The 19,837-nt window shown below is 37.3% G+C and overlaps 1 protein-coding gene across 8 annotated transcripts in view; it reads right to left on the bottom strand.

Annotated features, from left to right (window-relative positions):
* Window positions 1-968: 968 nt before the first annotated feature.
* LOC131437834 (anion exchange protein 3) overlaps window positions 969-19,837 on the bottom strand; it is a 198,884-nt gene continuing 180,015 nt past the window's right edge. For 7 of the 8 annotated variants that reach the window (XM_058607451.1, XM_058607446.1, XM_058607447.1 and 4 more), the window contains 4 exons: window positions 15,291-17,200; window positions 15,036-15,230; window positions 14,703-14,931; window positions 969-2,370 (listed from right to left, as the gene is read on the bottom strand). In XM_058607451.1, the coding sequence (XP_058463434.1) occupies window positions 2,296-2,370; window positions 14,703-14,931; window positions 15,036-15,230; window positions 15,291-17,200 (2,409 nt within the window). In that variant the 3' untranslated portion in view covers window positions 969-2,295. Of the gene's footprint in view, window positions 2,371-4,588; window positions 4,739-4,808; window positions 4,888-14,702; window positions 14,932-15,035; window positions 15,231-15,290; window positions 17,201-19,837 lie in introns of all 8 variants that reach the window. The other variant, XR_009230835.1, reaches the window with a different exon arrangement.

Raw genomic sequence — 19,837 nt, 5'->3', positions numbered from 1 at the left:
CAACTATAAAACAGGAATAGATGAGCTGTTTCTTAAAAATGGTTAGAAAATTCCTCTTCCTCTACAGTGGTCAGAAACTCCAAAACGAGACTCACTCCATTTTTTCAGAGATGTTTCAAACGATTTGATAAACTTGGATTCAAATGAAATGTTATAACCTCATGGCAAATTCCTAAACTGTAGATGAACCGACTGGTTATAGTCGAAGGCCCTTATTATCGTTTTCACTTCCACTTCCACGTTCACTTCACTCACATGTCACTTAACTTGATTTTACCTATTACCAGTATCACGCTCAATAAAGTAATCACTGTATTTAAAAAAAATCATTTTTTCCAACAAAATTTTGTTAATTTGATATTCATAATAACAACAAGCTCATCTAAATAATTACTTTTTTCTCTGAAGCAACTTTCGTGATAAAAACCTACTTTCACCTCACTTGATTTTCACCGTGAAGTGATACCTATAATAAGGTCACAATCACTTCACTTGGTTTTCACCGTGTAGTGATACCCGTAATAAGGGGCAAAAACTCATAAATGGAACGTTTTCTCTGCGATGGCTGAACCGATAAACTAAGATCCTAATAAAATGCCTTAATGTCTCATAGGCTCCAGTTGAATTTTAGCCGAACTCGACTTGCGTTTCCGAAATTACCGAAATTATTACTCAACATTAAAATTTCGAATCGTTATTCGAAGACATGACAAAAAAAAATCGTACGAAATCTTGAAAAAAATTTGATGTTGATGTTTTTATAAGTTTTTTGTTTTTATTCAGGAATTTAGGAACAGTCGAACCGCGAACGATCACAAGTTTAAAGTCGGGATAAAACAAAACGAACATGATTGTAATGACAATCACAGTATTCTAACGGAATTGGGTATAGAAAGTTGTTTTCATCGAACGTACATTCACTCACTGACTGACACCTTTGGGCTAGTGACAAGAAAATAAAACATCGATTCGTCCTAATAGAAGATTATATTTTGTGTTTCTTTTCTTTTATAGTTGTCTATAATCTCTAAGTAGTTAAGCGTTCTTAAGTATCATCAATTGTTAAGTATTGTTTTTGTTTTTTTTTAATTGGAAGAGTTTTCTGCTCGACCAAGTCTTACTATCACTATTGTAAGTAGTATGATTTCTATTAAATTTGTGTTTTCGGTTTGAAGGAGCTATGAAGTACTATCTACTATTCATATGTGTAAGTGAAAATCTATAAGTTTCTGGAATATACGTTAATTCTTCCTTTCTTTCGGTGTGTGCTACGCAAAATATTAACCATTTTTTGATTTTTACTTGTACTTTCATAAAAAAAAATATATTTTCATCTGACAATCATTTGTAACATTCCATCGAATGATTTCATTTATGGCATCCACAACTTTACAATAACTTTCGTTCAGTGTGTCATTTTCTGTAACTATCCACTTCAGCTAATTGCACTACCATAAACATCATAAAATATATTCTCTCTGGTTTCCTTGCCGATGGTTAAGTTCTGTTTGAAGCATTTCCTGATTTTTACTGTCAGTACATCGTGTAGAAACAAATTTGCATTCCTGTTCATATTGTTCCGCTCGAAGTGGGTTGATCTGGGTACTAAGGGTGTTGGCATTAGGTATGTCACTCTTTAAACTTGTAAGTAATACTGATCACAGATAGTTGCACACTCCTTCAGATATTCTTCCATTCAGTTTGCATTTATTGTAGTTTGTAATGCTTATATTGCGCGATAATCTTACAACTTCATAAAAAGGAAAGCTCTAATTCGTTTGAAAAGGTAAAAGGTTCAATAGGATAGTATATGTGCCCTAATTTGATTTGATTTTGACGAATGTTTCGAATTTTACCTAAAGAATTGTTTAATACGAATATAATTTTCACTAAAGATATTCTACCGATTTATACAAACTTTTAATGTGCTACACACAAGTTTGTTATATGAATTAAAATTTATACTTAGAAAAATATATAGACTCTTAAGGGTTATCAATTCATTTTTGTTTGTGTGTACCTATCAAACAGTTAACAAAAAAACATTAATGCACTTCATAGAAGTTTCGTCCCATCGAGTTGCTGTGTTAACAATATAATAATGCATCGACGAATAGTACTTTTTCATTAAACCTACCGTGGCAGGATGTAAATAAGTGAAATCATGTACTATTTTTTCTTTCCTGTTAGACTTTTTTCCTAGCGTAACCAACTGCCAGTTCAAACAAGCTAGTATAACAAAAGTTGATTTGAAATCGAATTTTTCCATCGGGTTCAGTAGTTGCAGCCGTGGGTTTAGGCTGGGATTGGTGCTTGTTCGTAAAAATCCGGTTCGTCTTCTGCTCCTTCGTTGGGTTGACTTCCATCGAGCTGAAAAATACGAAATATTCATTATGGAATCATCTTACTAGAATTGTTTCGCAGTTACTCAGAATTGGTTGTATTAATTGTATTTATATTTCCTACATATTTACAGTATGAGTCCTGAGTAAATTTTTAAAACACTACCTTGAAAATAATCTTTCAATCGAATCAATAGCCCAATTTTTATGGGGTCGAAATTTGATTTAAAAATCAATAATATGGCTTTCTTGTTTGTGTAAAATTCGTTCGTCCTTTACCAAAACAAGGAGGTGGATATCACTCTAAAACACCGTACGGAGTGCCTCCTGCAGAGAATGAAAACACGTGATCAATGCAGGTTTAGACATTTTCCACTTACCCTGAACCATGTATGTATGAAGTTACTGATATGGAAAATTGATTGCTAGATCAATGAATTTCGGATTTCTTAACATAACATCGTTTCTCAGTCAGATGATGAATGAATATGTCATATCATTTTGTACACTTTGCTTTCTTCAATGAATGTTAAAGCAAATCAGCTGGAAGATAACGAATGGTGGAACAAATGTATTGCATCAAGGTAATGGAAAATCTCCATATCCAGTGACATGAACAGACTTGTGGAGAGTTGTTGGAGACAGCATGGAAATTCAATATGATGTGCTTTTTGTTCCATCTGTACTTTTGAAGTAAAGAGAAAATTTACGCAAAACTTTCACATTAGAATTGAGTATTAAATCCGAATCAATGCAACTACCGACTTCGACTGAATTGCGCCGCCAACCGATTTGTTCGGAAATCTGTCAGAATTGAATTAGAAAAAGCGAACTGAATTTTCACTTCGTTTTTCTTTTCTTTTCTGATGTTGCACATTTTCATGCCTCTTCCTAGAATTCATTATACACTATTGAAGTTGGCTGTAAACCAACAAAAACGGCCTGCCTTAGTCAGCATAGTCCATTCTCTAGCTGAAGTGTAACCGAGCTGAGTAACCGACAGATAACAGATATACAGGCTCACATATGAACTGTGTGTAAAATTTGCTCAATCAGCGTGACAAACACTTGCAGATGTCTCCACGATCGACACGAGGTGCCACAACGATTTGGGTGCCGCTTTCACAAGAGCCACAGTTTTGGGCGCAACATTCACTTAATGCTAGATTTTTGTTTTGCTGTTGGTTAAAATGGCAAATTTATTATTGTTTTATTCCGATCGAATTCTCATATGATTTTTGCGACATGGAAATTTAGCTGTCTTTAACACTTAGGGAAATCGTGTAATATGTGTTAAAATTGTTGTAGTTGGAATATTTATATAATAGGCAGGAGGATTTTGTTATCGTTCCGGAACGTAGCGGAACGTTTTGAAAGATCGCGGCGAATAGTCGGGTAGGTGGCAGTAGTGTTTCCAACGTATAGCAAATTTGAAATTTACACAGGATTTTGAAAAACTTTGTTCGAGCCTGTATATCTGCTATCTGTGGTGTAACAAAATGGCGTAAGTCGCCTGACTTTTACACTAACACATTCATAAAGTGATCGAAAATTCAATGACATTTATAATGTCACTGTTCATCAAGTTGATCAAGTTCCCAGAAACGAGCAGTCGAGTAAGAATTCGTTAGTCAGTCCGTCTTCGATACAATAGGTACTTGCAAGCCCACAGATATTATGGTATAAGTGACGTAATCGACAACTAGGCATTTTTCTCTACGCTCAAATTTCTCGGAGATGGTTGAACCGATTTTAACAAACTAGGGCTCGATTGGGTTGTGAACCAAGTTCAATGATCAGGTAGGCTGGTTTCGAAGATATAATGGTATAAGTGAAGCACTAATTTTCCCTGCGCTCATTTTTCTCAGAGATGATTGATTCTAGATGCATTTTTACACGTTTTATTCGAAATAACGCGATTTGCGATTCAATTTAATCTAATTTAATTATGAAAGAAATTTCAATCAAGTTATGATCGTGGGTATCAAAGAATTCTCTGGAAAAAAGAAATCAGTAGAAAAGCGCGTGGTGACATACTGTAATTATGTATGTGAATGTTCTTGTCCATCCAAAATCTCTTTTGAATATAGGCCTTAATGTCTATCAACGCTACTGATGACATTAGTAAGTTTTTTTTGTAACCCGTACTCGTGGCATCCCATTAAATTAATTGGATAATTACGATGAAATGTGAGGAAGTGTATGTTCATCCAAAAACTACCTAAAGTATAAGCCTTTATATTTACCAGCAAAACCAAGTGAACTAGCAAGAACTCCAAAATCTGTTTGGAGTTCCGGCCATAAGATCTACCAGCAAAACAAAGAGCATTAACCAACTTAATCTTAACGCTCCATACTCGTGATTCACTGAAGTCCTTGGAGGACTGAAAATAGTTCTGGAACAGATCAAAATAGACAAGTAAGTAATATGTATCTCCCTGACTATAAGTAGCATTGAACAATTACGCTTAAGCTGCTGATCGCTCGTGTAGGACTTGAGATCTGTTTTCACTGAAGTTTTTCACTGTTCTCAGTAGTGGAATAGCTATAAATAGACAAGTAATCAATGTTAAGCTATAAAAAATATGAACAGCAAACAAAAAATATGAACAGCAAAAAAAATAGACAAATTGCCGATGTAGTTCTTGCTGTGGCACAGTCTAGTCCCCAACGACATTATTCGAAATAGTTCTTGGATCTTGGAATATCTTTAAATGCCTTCCATAGTCTCAGTGTATACTCAGATGGCTTTAGATGATTTTGCGTATGATCAAGATCAAACTGATACTTTTGAGTTAGAGAATGTTGTCGGATATGCGACGTAAGCGCTGTAGCCCGCTTTCGCTCATTTTTGTCGTGAAAATTTGCCCTCTGAAAGAGTGATAAGTTTTTGATCGTGAATATTTTTGGTTGTATCTAACGAATCAACATAATTTTTGCTATGTGTCATCCGAAATATGATCACAATTTTCAAATAAAATTATCAGTGGTATGAAATAATCTCAAATGATTCAAAATTAAACTTTTCTGAAATGTTTGGTATCAACGAGTATCAAAGAGAAAAACACACAATGCATGTTTGTTTACTCGTCTTTTGAAAGCTCATAGCTCAGTGATCTGTGGAAGTATTTTATATAAATTTTTCAACTTGAACGTGTATTGCAACTACATTGAAATATTTCAATAGTACACTAAAACAAAGAATTAATTAAAAGTAAATAACGATAAAATTCGTGTTGTGGTAAATAGTTTGAAACACGCGAATGATATTGTCTCTTCGGAACATTTCATTAAAGAGTATAAAGTTTACATACCCTCCAAAGATGTCGAAATTGACGGTGTTGTTACCGAAGCGAGTCTTTCGGTAGATGATTTACTCAAGCATGGTGTTGGTCGTTTCAAGAACTCTATGCTTGAGGGTGTGAAAATACTGGAGTGCAAACAACTGTACTCAGTAGTTCATGAAGAGGGAAAGAAAGTTTATCGCCCATCAGACTCGTTTCGAGTGACATTTGCCGGATCTGCGTTGCCGTCCCATGTCTATGTCGATAAAATTCGCCTCCCTGTTCGGCTTTTTGTTCCAAATGTAATGAATTGTACGAACTGCAAAAAATTCGGACACACAGCTACTTACTGTAGCAATAAACCAAAATGTATTAAGTGTGAAGGACCTCATAAAGATAATGATTGCAACAAGGAAATTGAAAAATGTATTTATTGTGGGGAAAGTCCTCATGAGGATATTTCATTATGCACTGCATTTAAAGTGCACAAAGACAAAATTAAGCTTTCTTTAAAAGCACGGTCTAAGCGCACATATGCAGAAATGCTTAAAACGGTCATTGATGTCCCCCCTTTGGAAACCGAAAACGGGTTTTCGAATCTAGAGGAAACAGAGGACTCTGACTCTGACGAAAATAGTGAAGGTAATTCGTTTATCACTACCCAAGGGTCAGTTAAGAGAAAGAAGTCTTCCTCCAAATTACCAAAAAAGACACCTAAAATTTCATCTTCAAAAAAAGATCCCCGTGTTAAACAAAAAAAGTCAAAACCAAAGACTGTGCCTCCTGGTTTGTCAAATTCACAAACCAATCCAGGATCTAGCACAGAAAAAGGTAATAATCCTGTGGGCTCCATTTCACAGCCACCAACAGGATTACTGAAGTTTTCGGAAATTGTTGAATGGATTTTCTCAGCATTCAATATATCTGAACCCTTAAAGACCCTCATAATGGCATTCCTTCCAATAGCTAGAAATTTTTTGAAGCAGTTATCAGCTCAATGGCCAATTGTCTCAGGTTTTGTATCTTTTGATGGATAATTTATCACCCGCCGCAAATGATACAATCACTGTCCTGCAGTGGAATTGTCGAAGCATCATGCCAAAACTTGATTCATTTAAAATTTTATTGCATAGTCAAAAATGTGATGTATTTGCTTTATGCGAAACATGGCTTACTTCAAACATAGCTTTAAATTTTAATGATTTTAACATTATACGTCTCGATAGAGACTCTCCGTATGGTGGAGTGCTTTTGGGAATTAAGAAATGCTGTTCCTTTTATAGATTAAACATCCCTTCAACTTCTAGTATATTTGCATTGCTTCGGTTTATATTCATCCAAAAGCACAAGTTGGACAGCGACAGCTTAATGAAATGGTGGAAGCCCTTCCTGCTCCACGATTGATTCTGGGGGATTTAAATTCGCACGGAATGATGTGGGGTTCCGTTTACAATGATAGCAGATCATCTTTAATACAAAACATTTGTGACAATTTTAGCATGACGGTATTAAATATGGGTAGCATGACACGGATCCCAAGACCTCCTGCACGCCCAAGTGCATTAGATCTATCTCTTTGCTCAACATCAATTCGACTAGATTGCACCTGGAAAATATTGCCTGATTTACACGGTAGCGATCATTTACCAATCATCATCTCAATTAGCTGTAACAAATGTATTGCTAATTCAGCTAGTATTCCATATGATTTGACAAAAAATATCGACTGGATTAAATACCAAAGTAGAATCTCTAGTATTTTGAATTCAATGGAAGAGCTCCCTCCACTTGAAGAATATGACTTCCTCATTTGTTCGATTCTGGAGGCAGCAGAACAATCCCAAACTAAACGCTTTCCTGGGCCAACGACTAACAGAAGGCCTCCCAACCCCTGGTGGGACAAAGAGTGCTCAGAGGCTAAACTCGCAAAACAAAATGCTTGCAAGACGTTTCTAAAACGGGGAGGAGGAACTCCTCAGAATTTTGAAAAACTTATGGTTTTAGAAACCAAGTACAAGAGCATACTTCGAGCCAAAAAATGTAGCTATTGGAGACATTTTGTCGAAGGTTTGTCAAGAGAAACCTCAATGAGCACTCTTTGGAATACGGCCAGACGAATGAGGAATCGTAACGTGGGCAATGAGAGTGATGAATACTCGAACCGATGGATATTTGACTTTGCTAGGAAAGTTTGCCCAGATTCTGTTCCTACGCAAAGCATTATACGGGAATCTCCTCCAAATAATGGTTTTATTAATAACCCATTTTCAATGATGGAATTTTCTATAGCACTCTTGTCTTGTAACAATAACGCCCCTGGGTTGGACAGAATTAAATTCAACCTGGTGAAGAATCTGCCCGACCTCGCAAAAAGACGTTTGTTGGAATTGTTCAACAAGTTTCTTGAGCAAAATATTGTTCCGCCTGACTAGAGACAAGTGAAAATTATCGCCATTCAAAAGCCGGGGAAACCAGCTTCCAATCACAACTCATATAGACCCATTGCGATGTTGTCCTGCATCAGAAAATTGTTCGAAAAAATTATTCTACGACGTCTCGACACTTGGGTCGAGACGAACGGTTTGTTGTCAGATACTCAGTTTGGCTTTCGTAGAAATAAAGGGACGAATGATTGCCTTGCATTACTTTCGTCTGACATCCAAATTGCCTTCGCTCAAAAGCAACAAATGGCATCTGTATTTTTAGACATTAAAGGAGCATTTGATTCAGTTTCCATTGATGTTCTTTCAGACAAGCTCCACCAACATGGACTTCCAGCGGTTATAAATAATTATTTGCACAACCTTTTGTCAGAGAAGTGCATGTATTTTTCACATGGCGATTTGGCAACATTCAGAATTAGCTACATGGGTCTCCCGCAAGGCTCATGCCTCAGTCCGCTCCTCTATAATTTTTACGTGAATGACATTGACAGCTGTCTAGTAACCCCATGCACACTAAGGCAATTGGCAGATGATGGCGTGGTTTCAGTTACTGGGCCCAAAGCTATTGATCTGCATAAACCATTGCAAGATACCTTAGATAACTTGTCCGATTGGGCTGTTCATCTTGGTATCGAATTCTCTGCGGAGAAAACAGAGTTAGTCGTCTTTTCAAGAAAGCATGATCCCGCGCAGCTTCAGCTCCATATGATGGGAAGAATGATCCAACAGGTTTTAACTTTTAAATACCTCGGGGTGTGGTTCGATTCCAAATGCACGTGGGGAGGACACATTAGGTATCTGATAACGAAATGCCAACAAAGAGTAAATTTTCTTCGAACAATAACAGGATCTTGGTGGGGTTCTCATCCGCAAGATCTAATAAAATTGTATCAAACAACGATACTTTCAGTGATGGAATATGGATGCGTTTGTTTTCGTTCCGCTGCAAACTCTCATTTTATCAAACTTGAGCGAATTCAGTACCGTTGTTCGCGAATTGCCTTAGGCTGCATGCACTCGACACATACAATGAGTCTTGAAGTTCTCGCGGGAGTTCTTCCATTAAAAGATCGATTTTGGGAGCTTTCATCACGCCTGCTAATAAGATGTGAGGTGCTGAATCCCATGGTAATTAATAATTTCGAACGACTAGTCGAGCTTCGATCTCAAATCTGTTTATATAGCAGAGCTAGCAGCAGTTCATTATAGTTTGAGTGTAATCGTCACATTATCTCCAAACCATTATTTCCTCTTCACAGATAGTCTGAGTGCAATTGAAGCCATTCGCTCAATCGCTGCTGGCAAAAATGAACCGTTTTTCTTGGGTAAAAAAAACAGTGTCTGAACGACATATTGAATAATAATTATCTAATCACTATAGTCTGGGTCCCGGCTCATTGCTCCATTCCAGGCAATGAAAGAGCCGATAATTTAGCCAAACGTGGTGCTATTGAGGGTGAAATTTATGAGCGACCGATTGCTTTCAACGAATTCTATAGTTCGTCTCGCCAAAGAACACTTGCCAGCTGGCAAGCATCTTGGGATAGAGATGATCTGGGTCGGTGGATGCACTCAATTATTCCGAAAATATCGACAAAGGCATGGTTCAGGGGACTGGATGTGAATAGGGATTTCATTCGTGTGATGTCCAGACTCATGTCCAATCACTACACGTTAGATGCACATCTCCTTCGAATTGGGCTCTCCGAGACTAATCATTGTGCTTGCGGAGAAGGTTATCGGGATATTGATCATGTCGTTTGGACATGCGTGGAGTATCGTGATGTCAGATCTCAACTAATAAATTATTTGCGTACCCAAGGTAAACTATCCAATATCCCAGTTCGAGACATTCTTGCTTGTCGTGACCTTTCATACATGAAACTTATTTATCATTTCATAAAGAAAATTGGAGTTTCAATTTAATAAAGGCCCCTTTTAAGACTTAGTTCTGATCCCAGCTGCGTCCATGAGTTCAACCAATAGCTAAATTAGAATAAAAATTATGTAATGATACAAACAAACTCGAAACAGTTTATGAAATTATCAACAAAATGTCTGAAAATAACAGCTTATTTTATAATTTATAGAAGTTAATCGTTTGGTTCAAATAATATTTCCGAGTAGATTTCATAATTATTGACGAGTTACCTAAGATGATATTTAAGCTATAAGAGAATATGTTTTAATAAATTCAAAACGTTGTGACTATGTTAGAATTAAATTAGGATAAGAATATTATGTAAAAGTGATGCTACGGCGAAGAAAAACTTATGTAAACTGCCTTAAGAAATAAACGTATTTATGGAAAAAAAAAGAATTAATTGATTTTTTTCTTTTTCTTACCAAAAGCATCAGATTCATCAAAATTGAAGGCACCGCCACTAACACATTATGACGGGTAACTCTCCCCTCAAAATTGTTTTTTTTTTAAATATATTGAATGTTTCTATGAGAGTTAAGAAATCAAGTGCGCCACACTTTTTATGGCCGTTGGGACCTCCAATTTGTGAAAAAGCTACAAACGAAATCACGTAAAAAGAAAGCTCTCAACCAAAATTGGTTCAGTTTGGAATCAACCGGCAGCTTTAATAGTTGAGTTGCGAGACGTTCGCTTAGCCAGTTTCGCTTCAAAGAACAGACATTTCTTTAACCTGCTACTGGTCGTTTGCATTACTTCGTAATATTAAATTGTGTGTCAGTTGTTTGATGTAGCTTATTCGTACTTTAGTGTACGTACATTGTTTTTAATTCTATTAGTGAAGAAGGGGAATGCGTGTGCAATTCACACAATCGATCAACTAACTGATATTCGGAAGCGTGCCAGTTTTATTCGTATTCACGACATTCAGTCATATCTCTGACATTACCCACCAGCCTTTTTTCTTTTCGTTTTTCGTATCTCCATGCCCCTTCATTTGCATAAACTACTAGAACTAATCACCTTGCGTTTTCTGGTTATAAAGGGTAATTTTATTGCTGGTATATTTTCGGCAACACTGTTTTTGACGGATCACGCATGAATCGTGTCTTGTGTCTCTGTCAAACTTGATTTGATTGGTCTATAATTCAATAATGGTCTTTCCCAGCGTTGGAGCGAGATCCAAACTTCCGGTGAATCTCTCAACGTTGAATCATGCTAGTGCGGTGAAAATTCGAGTATTTCGCGAGAAAGAAAGAGTTTTTATCCGTACTTTGGTGACTTGACGAAGGCACTCGGCGAGATTTTCATTTATAGTCCAGTGAAAAGAAAGTCCAATGGACTATAAACTGTGAATGGTTGCATCTGGTGTGAAGACCAACTAAAAGCATTGTCAGAGCTACCAATGCCTCCCAAAAAAGTCACTGCTTGCTGTGAATTAAGGGCCGGTGGCATTATTCGTGAAATACCAGCCAAAATTGGATCTTGCGCATGGGTCATCTAAAGCGGGCCGCGACCAACATTTGCATGAAATCATCATCGAACATTAAATTATATTGATCGTGTTATTGATTCCAAACAAACACAAAAACTTTGATGAAAATTGAAGAAATTCATTTTTCTCAAAGTTTTTGTGTTTTTACCTTTTATATATATATATATATATATATATATATATATATATATATATATATATATATATATATATATATATATATATATATATATATATATATATATATATATATATATATATATATATATATATATATATATATATATATATATATATATATATATATATATATATATATATATATATATATATATACATATATATATATATATATATATATATATATATATATATATATATATATATATATATATATATATATATATATATATATATATATATATATATATATATATATATATATATATATATAAGAGGTATAGAATTCGCTTAAACTTTAGAAAATTTTTCCCGGAGGGCCGAGTGTCATATACCAATCGAATCAGTTCGACGAACTGATCAAATGTCCGTGTGTGTGTATGTGTGTGTGTCTGTATGTGTGTTGTCAACTAAGAGGTCGAGATCTCAGAGATGGCTGGACCGATTTTGATCAAACTAGTCGCAAATGAAAGGTCTCCCCATCACCCAGAACGCTATTGAATGGTTTTGAGATCGGATGTTTACTTTTTGAGTTATACGAAGTTTTATGTCAAAATTTTCAGTTTTTTGACAGTATCTGTCACATTTGACCTTGAAAACAGAATATGTTTCCAGACTTAGATTCCGCACGGTAATAGCTATCCAACAAGCCATAGATTGGTAAAATCCGTCCATTTTTAACGGAAATATCGATATTTTTGTGTAAGCGACTTTTCCACCTATTCCAGCAGTAAGAGTTTTGAGCGCTGTATGACAAAGCAATACTTGGGAACAACGTAAAACACGATTTTTAAATACTGTTACATACAATTGTTTCTAAGTACCAAAAAGACTATGTACAGTATCTTTTTCCATGACATTTTGCATCGGACCGATTTTAGCACGGTTCGTTTTTGGCAACATAATTGTTCGAATATGACATATGTAAACCAAATGATGGCAGCATTTTCCAGTTGAAAGCAATTCCATAATTATATTGATTGAAACTACTTACAGCAATAAATGCTGGAAGAACATAACAACCATATACCATTCGAATCAGTTCGTCGAGATCGGCAAATGCGTGTGTGACAAATAATTTCACTCAATTTTTTTTTCGGAGATGACTCAACCGTTTTCTACAAACTCAGATTCATATGAAAAGTCGTATGCTCCTAAACAATGTTCCTGAATTATGTTTGGATCAGATTTCTGGTTCCGGAACTACAGGATGATATGTGAAACGAAATTAAAATTGTGGACCCATTTTTCTCGTAGATGGCTGAACCGATCTAAAATTCTAATGAAAGGTTTTAAGATCCTGTAAAACATCTTGCTTTTCAGTCAGATCCAACTTCCGGTTTAGGGGATACAGGATGATTAGTATAAAAATGTCTATTTCACATTAATTAATCAGGTTTATCGGGTTTGCAGATTTGGACAGTCGATAACCAAATAAACTTATTTCAGTTTTAGTGGTATTCAGTTTTCGATTTGGATTTAATTCGCACTACGATTTCTCAAAGATGATTTTCAAACATTTTTAAACAAATGTAAACTAAACAGCTACTCAGGTGAATTTATTTGACTTCGGCTACACCGATTTTCGAATTCCGGTTCCAGTGTCGAATCGTTTCTTAAAGCTCAATCGTTTTCTAAAAAAGGCAGATCTAGGAAGACAAAATTATTTAATATTATCCAATTCTGACTTCCGATTCTGGAATTACAGAATGATGAATTTTTTAAATTTAAACCGGTGTAGAAAATGACAATCCTGAAAAGCTTAAAAGTTGGACTCAAAACTATTGCAATTTATTCGTCATATGCCCATACGAATCGGTTTGGGTTATGCTGGTTCCTGAATACCGGCCCTGGAAGCACCTTAAATTACCGTAAACCCTAAGTGGAACTTACTCCGATATATCATGGAATGTTAAATAGATTGTCACACTTTTAGATTCAAATTCGATCCAATTTGCAGTTTCGATATTACAGAGTAATGAGTGAATAAAATCTCAAATTGCCGCTTAATTCGACGGTCATTAAAATAATGTCATGAGAACTGAAACGCCGAAGAATATTCATGCAAAAAACACATGCGGATTGATAAAAAAGGTATCATCTCACAGCTAGGTGATTTAAGCACGTTTTTTAATCAAATCCTATACCACCTAAAACATCACCCGTCATAACATTCGTGATAACGCTTACGCACAGTTGTTTACTAGGGATGTTCGATACCGAATCGATACTTTGAGGTATTGATACTTCCTTTCAAGTATCGGGGATTTTTGGTAATTACAATATCGAAACATTTTAAAATCAATTCTCATTACGACCGTATTTTTTTGTTTTAATTATACAGACATTAACCAGAAAAATTTCATAAGCTTATGTGCGGGGTTGGGAATCGCCTATACCCGTCGCGCTATACCCGTCCCCTCGGTTTGTGTACATCATAAAATAACACCCCAGTTGTCAACTTTCTTCTATATCGAAATGATTGCTGCGCAAGTATCAATTGATACTTACAGGTATCGATACCCAAAATTTTGGTATCGCGATACCCTAGGTATGGATATTTTGCCTTCCGAGTACTATCATTATTGTTTACTAGATTTAAAAGTAATAAAATATTGTGGTAGTTCATATATTTTTCAAATATCAAAATTATGCAATTTAATGTGCCAATGAATTACTCATTTACTATTAAAAAAATCGGGGAGGAGAAAAATTCGAAAGTTTTAAAAAGAGATTTTTTTTAAAGAATATGTCGCCGAAAAATTGTTAAAACAATTAGAAAGCTTCACCTCAATGCAAAAAAACAACAATTTTATCGGTGATGTGATTATTATTACTACAAAATAAAAATAAAAATAATAAAATAAAAATCCCGAGTTGGCAGTTGAAGAAAATTCCTTCAATACGAGCTTTTCCAATATCGAGTTACGACATAAATTCCTAATCCGGCTATACCCTTTACATTACTATCGTTTGTTAATATTTTGGTGTTGATTGTGATGAAATTTTCCTAGTGTTTCTAACCCAAAAACTTACCGCTCGTAGCTCCAGCGGGCTGTAAAGTCTGTCCAATTGCTTCCGGATCGGAACCATCAGAATCAAAAAGAATGGGAAAGCCAACGAGTAGGACGATGATTTTACGGCCCACAGCATAGCCAAGGCAAGAACCTGAACCGTCGTAAATATGTGCATCTTCCAGGTCGGTACTCGTCGAACGAACGGCACCTGCGGGTGGTGCTTGACCGGCATAAGGAACAATCGCAACCTGTTGGGAAAAATAATGTTTTCGTTTAGAGAGTGGTGTTTTATGAACCGAATAGTGGATTTGTATGATCGAGGTAGTCGAGTACAATTTAAAAAAAAACGTACCTATCGAAGAACTGCACGCCACTCATCGATGCAATTCCCATGTAGAGGAATACACCGAAGAGTACAGACATCGGGATGAGCCGAAGGATTGGCGCCATTGTGACCGACAAGCCGACCATCAGTGAAACGACGAATCCCGAGATACGTTGCTCTTTGACGTCGATGATGTGTGGAGATTCACCGGGTGCATGAGTTCTGTTGGAAATGAAACTTAATTTGTGACACTTTTGTATATTTACAATAATCCGGAATTACCTCGACATGATCGTCACAGCGGAAACGTGCGTAACCGACCGTACGGTTGCTGCACAGTGCCACGGCATGCCGAAAAATCCGCACATCGTATTCAGGAAACATAGCAAAACAATATCCACGTGCAGTCCCGATCCTTTTTTCAGTCCCCGTTCGGGTTTATCGACGATTAGTTCGGAGATGTGTGTTTCCATGAATATCAGAATGTACACCAACATGGCTGGGACGCCGGCCGCGAACGGCATCCAGCCGGGAACACCTCCTAGGGGAATCAACCATCCGCGGCGGGTGGCGTCACTTGGCGAAAGCCCTTCCGGTACACTGAGCTTCTCGGTGAACACCTGAGGAATCATGAAATCCACGAGAACGAAGAGAGCAATCGAGATCGGTACTCCGAAATCACCAAGAGCACGCCGAGCGTTTCGTCCTAAGAAGTGTGAATTTCTGAAGAGCCGTAAATAATAAGCCAACGAAAAGGTTCCCAGTGTAAGAATTGTGCAGAAAAGTGCAGTGTTCGGTTGGTTTTTCGGTCCAAAACTATCGGATGGGATCAATAAGTTATCCTTCAGCTCAGGTATTGCTGCCATTGTAGTGTTGACGATCGCTGTTAGACTTTCTGCTAGTATACTGACGGACGGGTCGATTGTTGAGTTCGATTCGGTTTCCAGCAACGGCTGTGGGATGACTGTCATATTCTGGTAGCGATATTCGGCATAAAGTGGATTTCTTCTGTATACGTAGATGAGTTTCATTAACGTTTCTACCAGGTAGATCAGTGTGATCAGTGCAGAGAAAATTTCTTGGGTGAACCTCGTAAAAAGCCGTACATAGACGCTTCCCTCGAAGGCGGATACCAGCAGTGCAATGATGGCTAACCAAATTCCTACATAAACTCGTACAGTTAGGAAACTGTAGTTGTTAGCAATGCAGAATTGATTCAAGGCCTCATCGAACAAAAGCAAAGGACCGGTAGTTCCAATAATAACCAAAGGTTGACAACACAGCGCGTGGAACACTACTCCGACTATTGACGCAGAAACCAATGTTTCTGATATACCGATTAGATTGTGGGTTTTATCCGACGATAAACCACCGAACGTGATGGCCGTGGAAAGTGCAGCGAAGTACATGAACAAAGTTGCTGCGAGAGTTTCTGTGTTCAAACCATCCGTAATGTCACTCATGTACATCGGGTATCTTCGTTTTAGATCATTGAACAGACCACCCCACGGACGATTAGTTTTCTCCAACGGGTTCTTCGTAGGTTTCTTGCCCTCACCTTCATCGGCGGCGGCTAGCAACTTCTTCTCTTCCTCGCTAGTCAGTGTGACCTGTTGACTCTTGATCCTCTCGGTGATTGCTTTTTTCTTTCTGTTACGGATCATATCACTTTTTGCCTTCAACTCATCGAACGGCAGCAGCGACTGCCGTTCCCACTTTCCAGGGGGCAACACGATCGAGTCATCCAGAAACTCATTGATTGCTGAGAGTAAATCTTTCCGATCGTCTGCTTTATAGGCAATACTGTGGAAATGCTCGTTCGACATCAGGGTGGCAATCGATCGACCTACTTCATGGTAATCCAATTCCGCTTTCTGTGGTCCCAGTAAAATGAACAAAAAACGTACCGGAATCGGTACCTCCGTGATGCTTGGCATTGGAATACCTTCGGCTAATCGGACGAAAGCAATCGTCGGTTGTTCGAGAAACTCCACTGCGCCTACTAGCACCGTTGTCGCTTCCGCTCCTTCCGGAATTCGCTTGAGGATGGATTCTTTCTGTGTGCGCATTTTGATGTCCTCCTGCGACGAAGTGTACGTTTCCTCTTGCATACTGATTTTCGTTTCACCGCCATGACCGTGGCCGTTTACGTCACTGGATGGTGCCGTGCGAACCTTCTTGTCGTCGACACTCTGTTTTCGAGAATATCAATACAAATATATATATATTAGAGTCTAAATACAGATATGATCGCATATCTAACCCCAATTCAATGGCTCTAGTAACGACAGAAAGCATACACAAAATAGGTACAACATACGGAAAGATAAAAGCAAGCAACATTCATAGAAGCTCATATCAACTGCATTTCGCACAGGTAAACAGGATATTCATCCAAAACATGCTTTACACGACAGTAAATGAAGCCGGATCAGAAAAGGTAAATTATATTTGAGTAATCAGTTTTACTTGAGTGTTAAGATTAGAATTGAATATGACTTGTGTTTCATGACAAGATAATCAAAAAAGGTTGTATATCTTATCCTGTAATCATTATTTTGTAAAAGTAGAGTTTCAATCAAAAGGCCAATCCAATCCCATCTAAAATTATATTAATAAAACTAAATGAATTAATATTGGAATCATCATTCCTTTCAGTTACGTGTACCACTGATAATATACTTTATCGTTACGTGTATCACATTAAAATTATATTAACTTTTGTCTCAGTGAAAGTTAGTATTCTGTGCATTACATACAGACAGAAACACATTTTTGCTGAAAATCTGAAAATTTGCCATGGGAAATAAAAAGTTCATCCGACTGTTCAGCTTAATCTAACAAAATGTTCTACTTTTTTTTCTGAAAAGATAACACAGTTTGTTGGTCTATTACAGAAATTTTCCAACGACTAGGATTGGATCACTTCTCACGCGATTTCCACGCTTCGAATCATGGGTAGAAGTCGTTTTTGTAAACATTCCTTGATGTATATTTTGCTGTTCATTGAAGCAGTGGTGATGAAGGGTTTCGAAATCTTACCGCAGCTACAAATTGCTTTCTTACCAAATTTTTGCGACTTCAATCGATGTCTCGGACTGGTTTGACACTTGCCCTTCGCGCACCGTATAATATTGTGGTCCCGGCAAGGATTTGTAATCGAGTTTCACGTAGGTTTCGTCGTCCATGATTATGCAGTTCAAATTTCCAGCAAGAATCGTATTGTACAGTTTTCGAACCCTCGGCCTGATCGATGCTTCTTGTTTTGGACTACGTTTTGGTTGTTTCTGCTTCTTATAGGTTCGAAAATTCAAACGTTCTTTAGCACGAAGAACATTTGACTTCGAAGTGCCCATTTTTTTTGGCCACATCCCGAACTGAAACCTCCTTCTTTTGCTCGAACGCCTTCAGTATACGTTTATCCAACTGAGGGTTAGCAGGACCTTTTTTTCGACCCGTTTTCAGTTTATCCTGAAAGGTGTTATCCTCACCGAACTTCCTGATTGCATTTCGCATTTCGGCTTTTTCACTTACTCCTTCCATTTTTGCTATCTTTCTCAGTTGCAGTCCGCGTTCTGTGCACAATTTTTACACAATTTTTCGACGTTGTTCTGCTGAAAGTCCACGCATTTCGAAACGAACTAATGAAAACGAATAAACAACAGCACAAGTGGTTAGAGAAGAGTGTAAACAACAGGACGCAGCCATAAAAATTGACAGATTCTGAACCATTGCGAAATGGCAGCGGTTTTTGGTTGCGTCCATACTTTCTGGGACAGTCTTTAATAACCTACACTAAAACAAACATTTATCGTCATTGGACTGCCGCAACAAACATAGTGCTGTTCGTGGCGACATCTGCAAGTGTTTGCCAATCTGTTCATTTTATAATTTTACATACAGTTCATATGCGAGCCAACAATATCTGTTCTCTGTGGTTAAGGTGAAATGTAGTCCCAAAAAATGCGCGCAAAATTTTAACCGCTTGAGTTGAAGCATAGCAGGCAAAGCCGACACATAGAAACCAGTAATTGAGCGCAGTCGGCTTATCAAGCGTTTTATTGAATTGTAAAACAGACCCTTATTGTTTTGTAATGGATTTTTGAGTATTTCACAATTTGAATATATCCTTATTCAATCTTTATTGTTATTGATTACTAAAGATTGTCCCAGAAAGTATGGACGCAACCAAAAACCGCTGCCATTTCGCAACGGTTTTGAATCTGTCAATTTTTATGGCTGCGTCCTGTTGTTTACACTCTTCTCTAACCACTTGTGCAGTTGTTTATTCGTTTTCATTAGTTTGTTTCGAAATGCGTGAACTTTCAGCAGAACAACGTCGAAAAATTGTGTACAAATGGTGCACAGAATGCGGACTGTCACTGAGAAAGATAGCAAAAATAGTAGGAGTAAGTGAAAAACCCGAAATGCGAAATGCAATCAGGAAGTTCGGTGAGGATAACACCTTTCAGGATAAACCGAAAACGGGTCAAAAAAAGGTCCTGCTAACCCTCAGTTGGATAAACGTATACTGAAGGCGTTCGAGCAAAAGAAGGAGGTTTCAGTTTGGGATGTGGCCAAAAAAGTGGGCACTTCGAAGTCAAATGTTCTTCGTGCTAAAGAACGTTTGAATTTTCGAACCTATAAAAAGCAGAAACAACCAAAACGTAGTCCAAAACAAGAAGCATCGATCAGGCCGAGGGTTCGAAAACTGTACAATACGATTCTTGCTGGAAATTTGAACTGCATAATCATGGACGACGAAACCTACGTGAAACTCGATTACAAATCCTTGCCGGGACCACAATATTATACGGTGCGAGAAGGGC

This window comes from Malaya genurostris, chromosome 3 (genome assembly GCF_030247185.1).
Source record: "Malaya genurostris strain Urasoe2022 chromosome 3, Malgen_1.1, whole genome shotgun sequence".
NCBI lineage: Eukaryota > Metazoa > Arthropoda > Insecta > Diptera > Culicidae > Malaya > Malaya genurostris.
The sequence above is the reverse complement of the archived record's forward strand: the minus strand, read 5'-3'. Positions and strand labels throughout refer to the sequence as shown.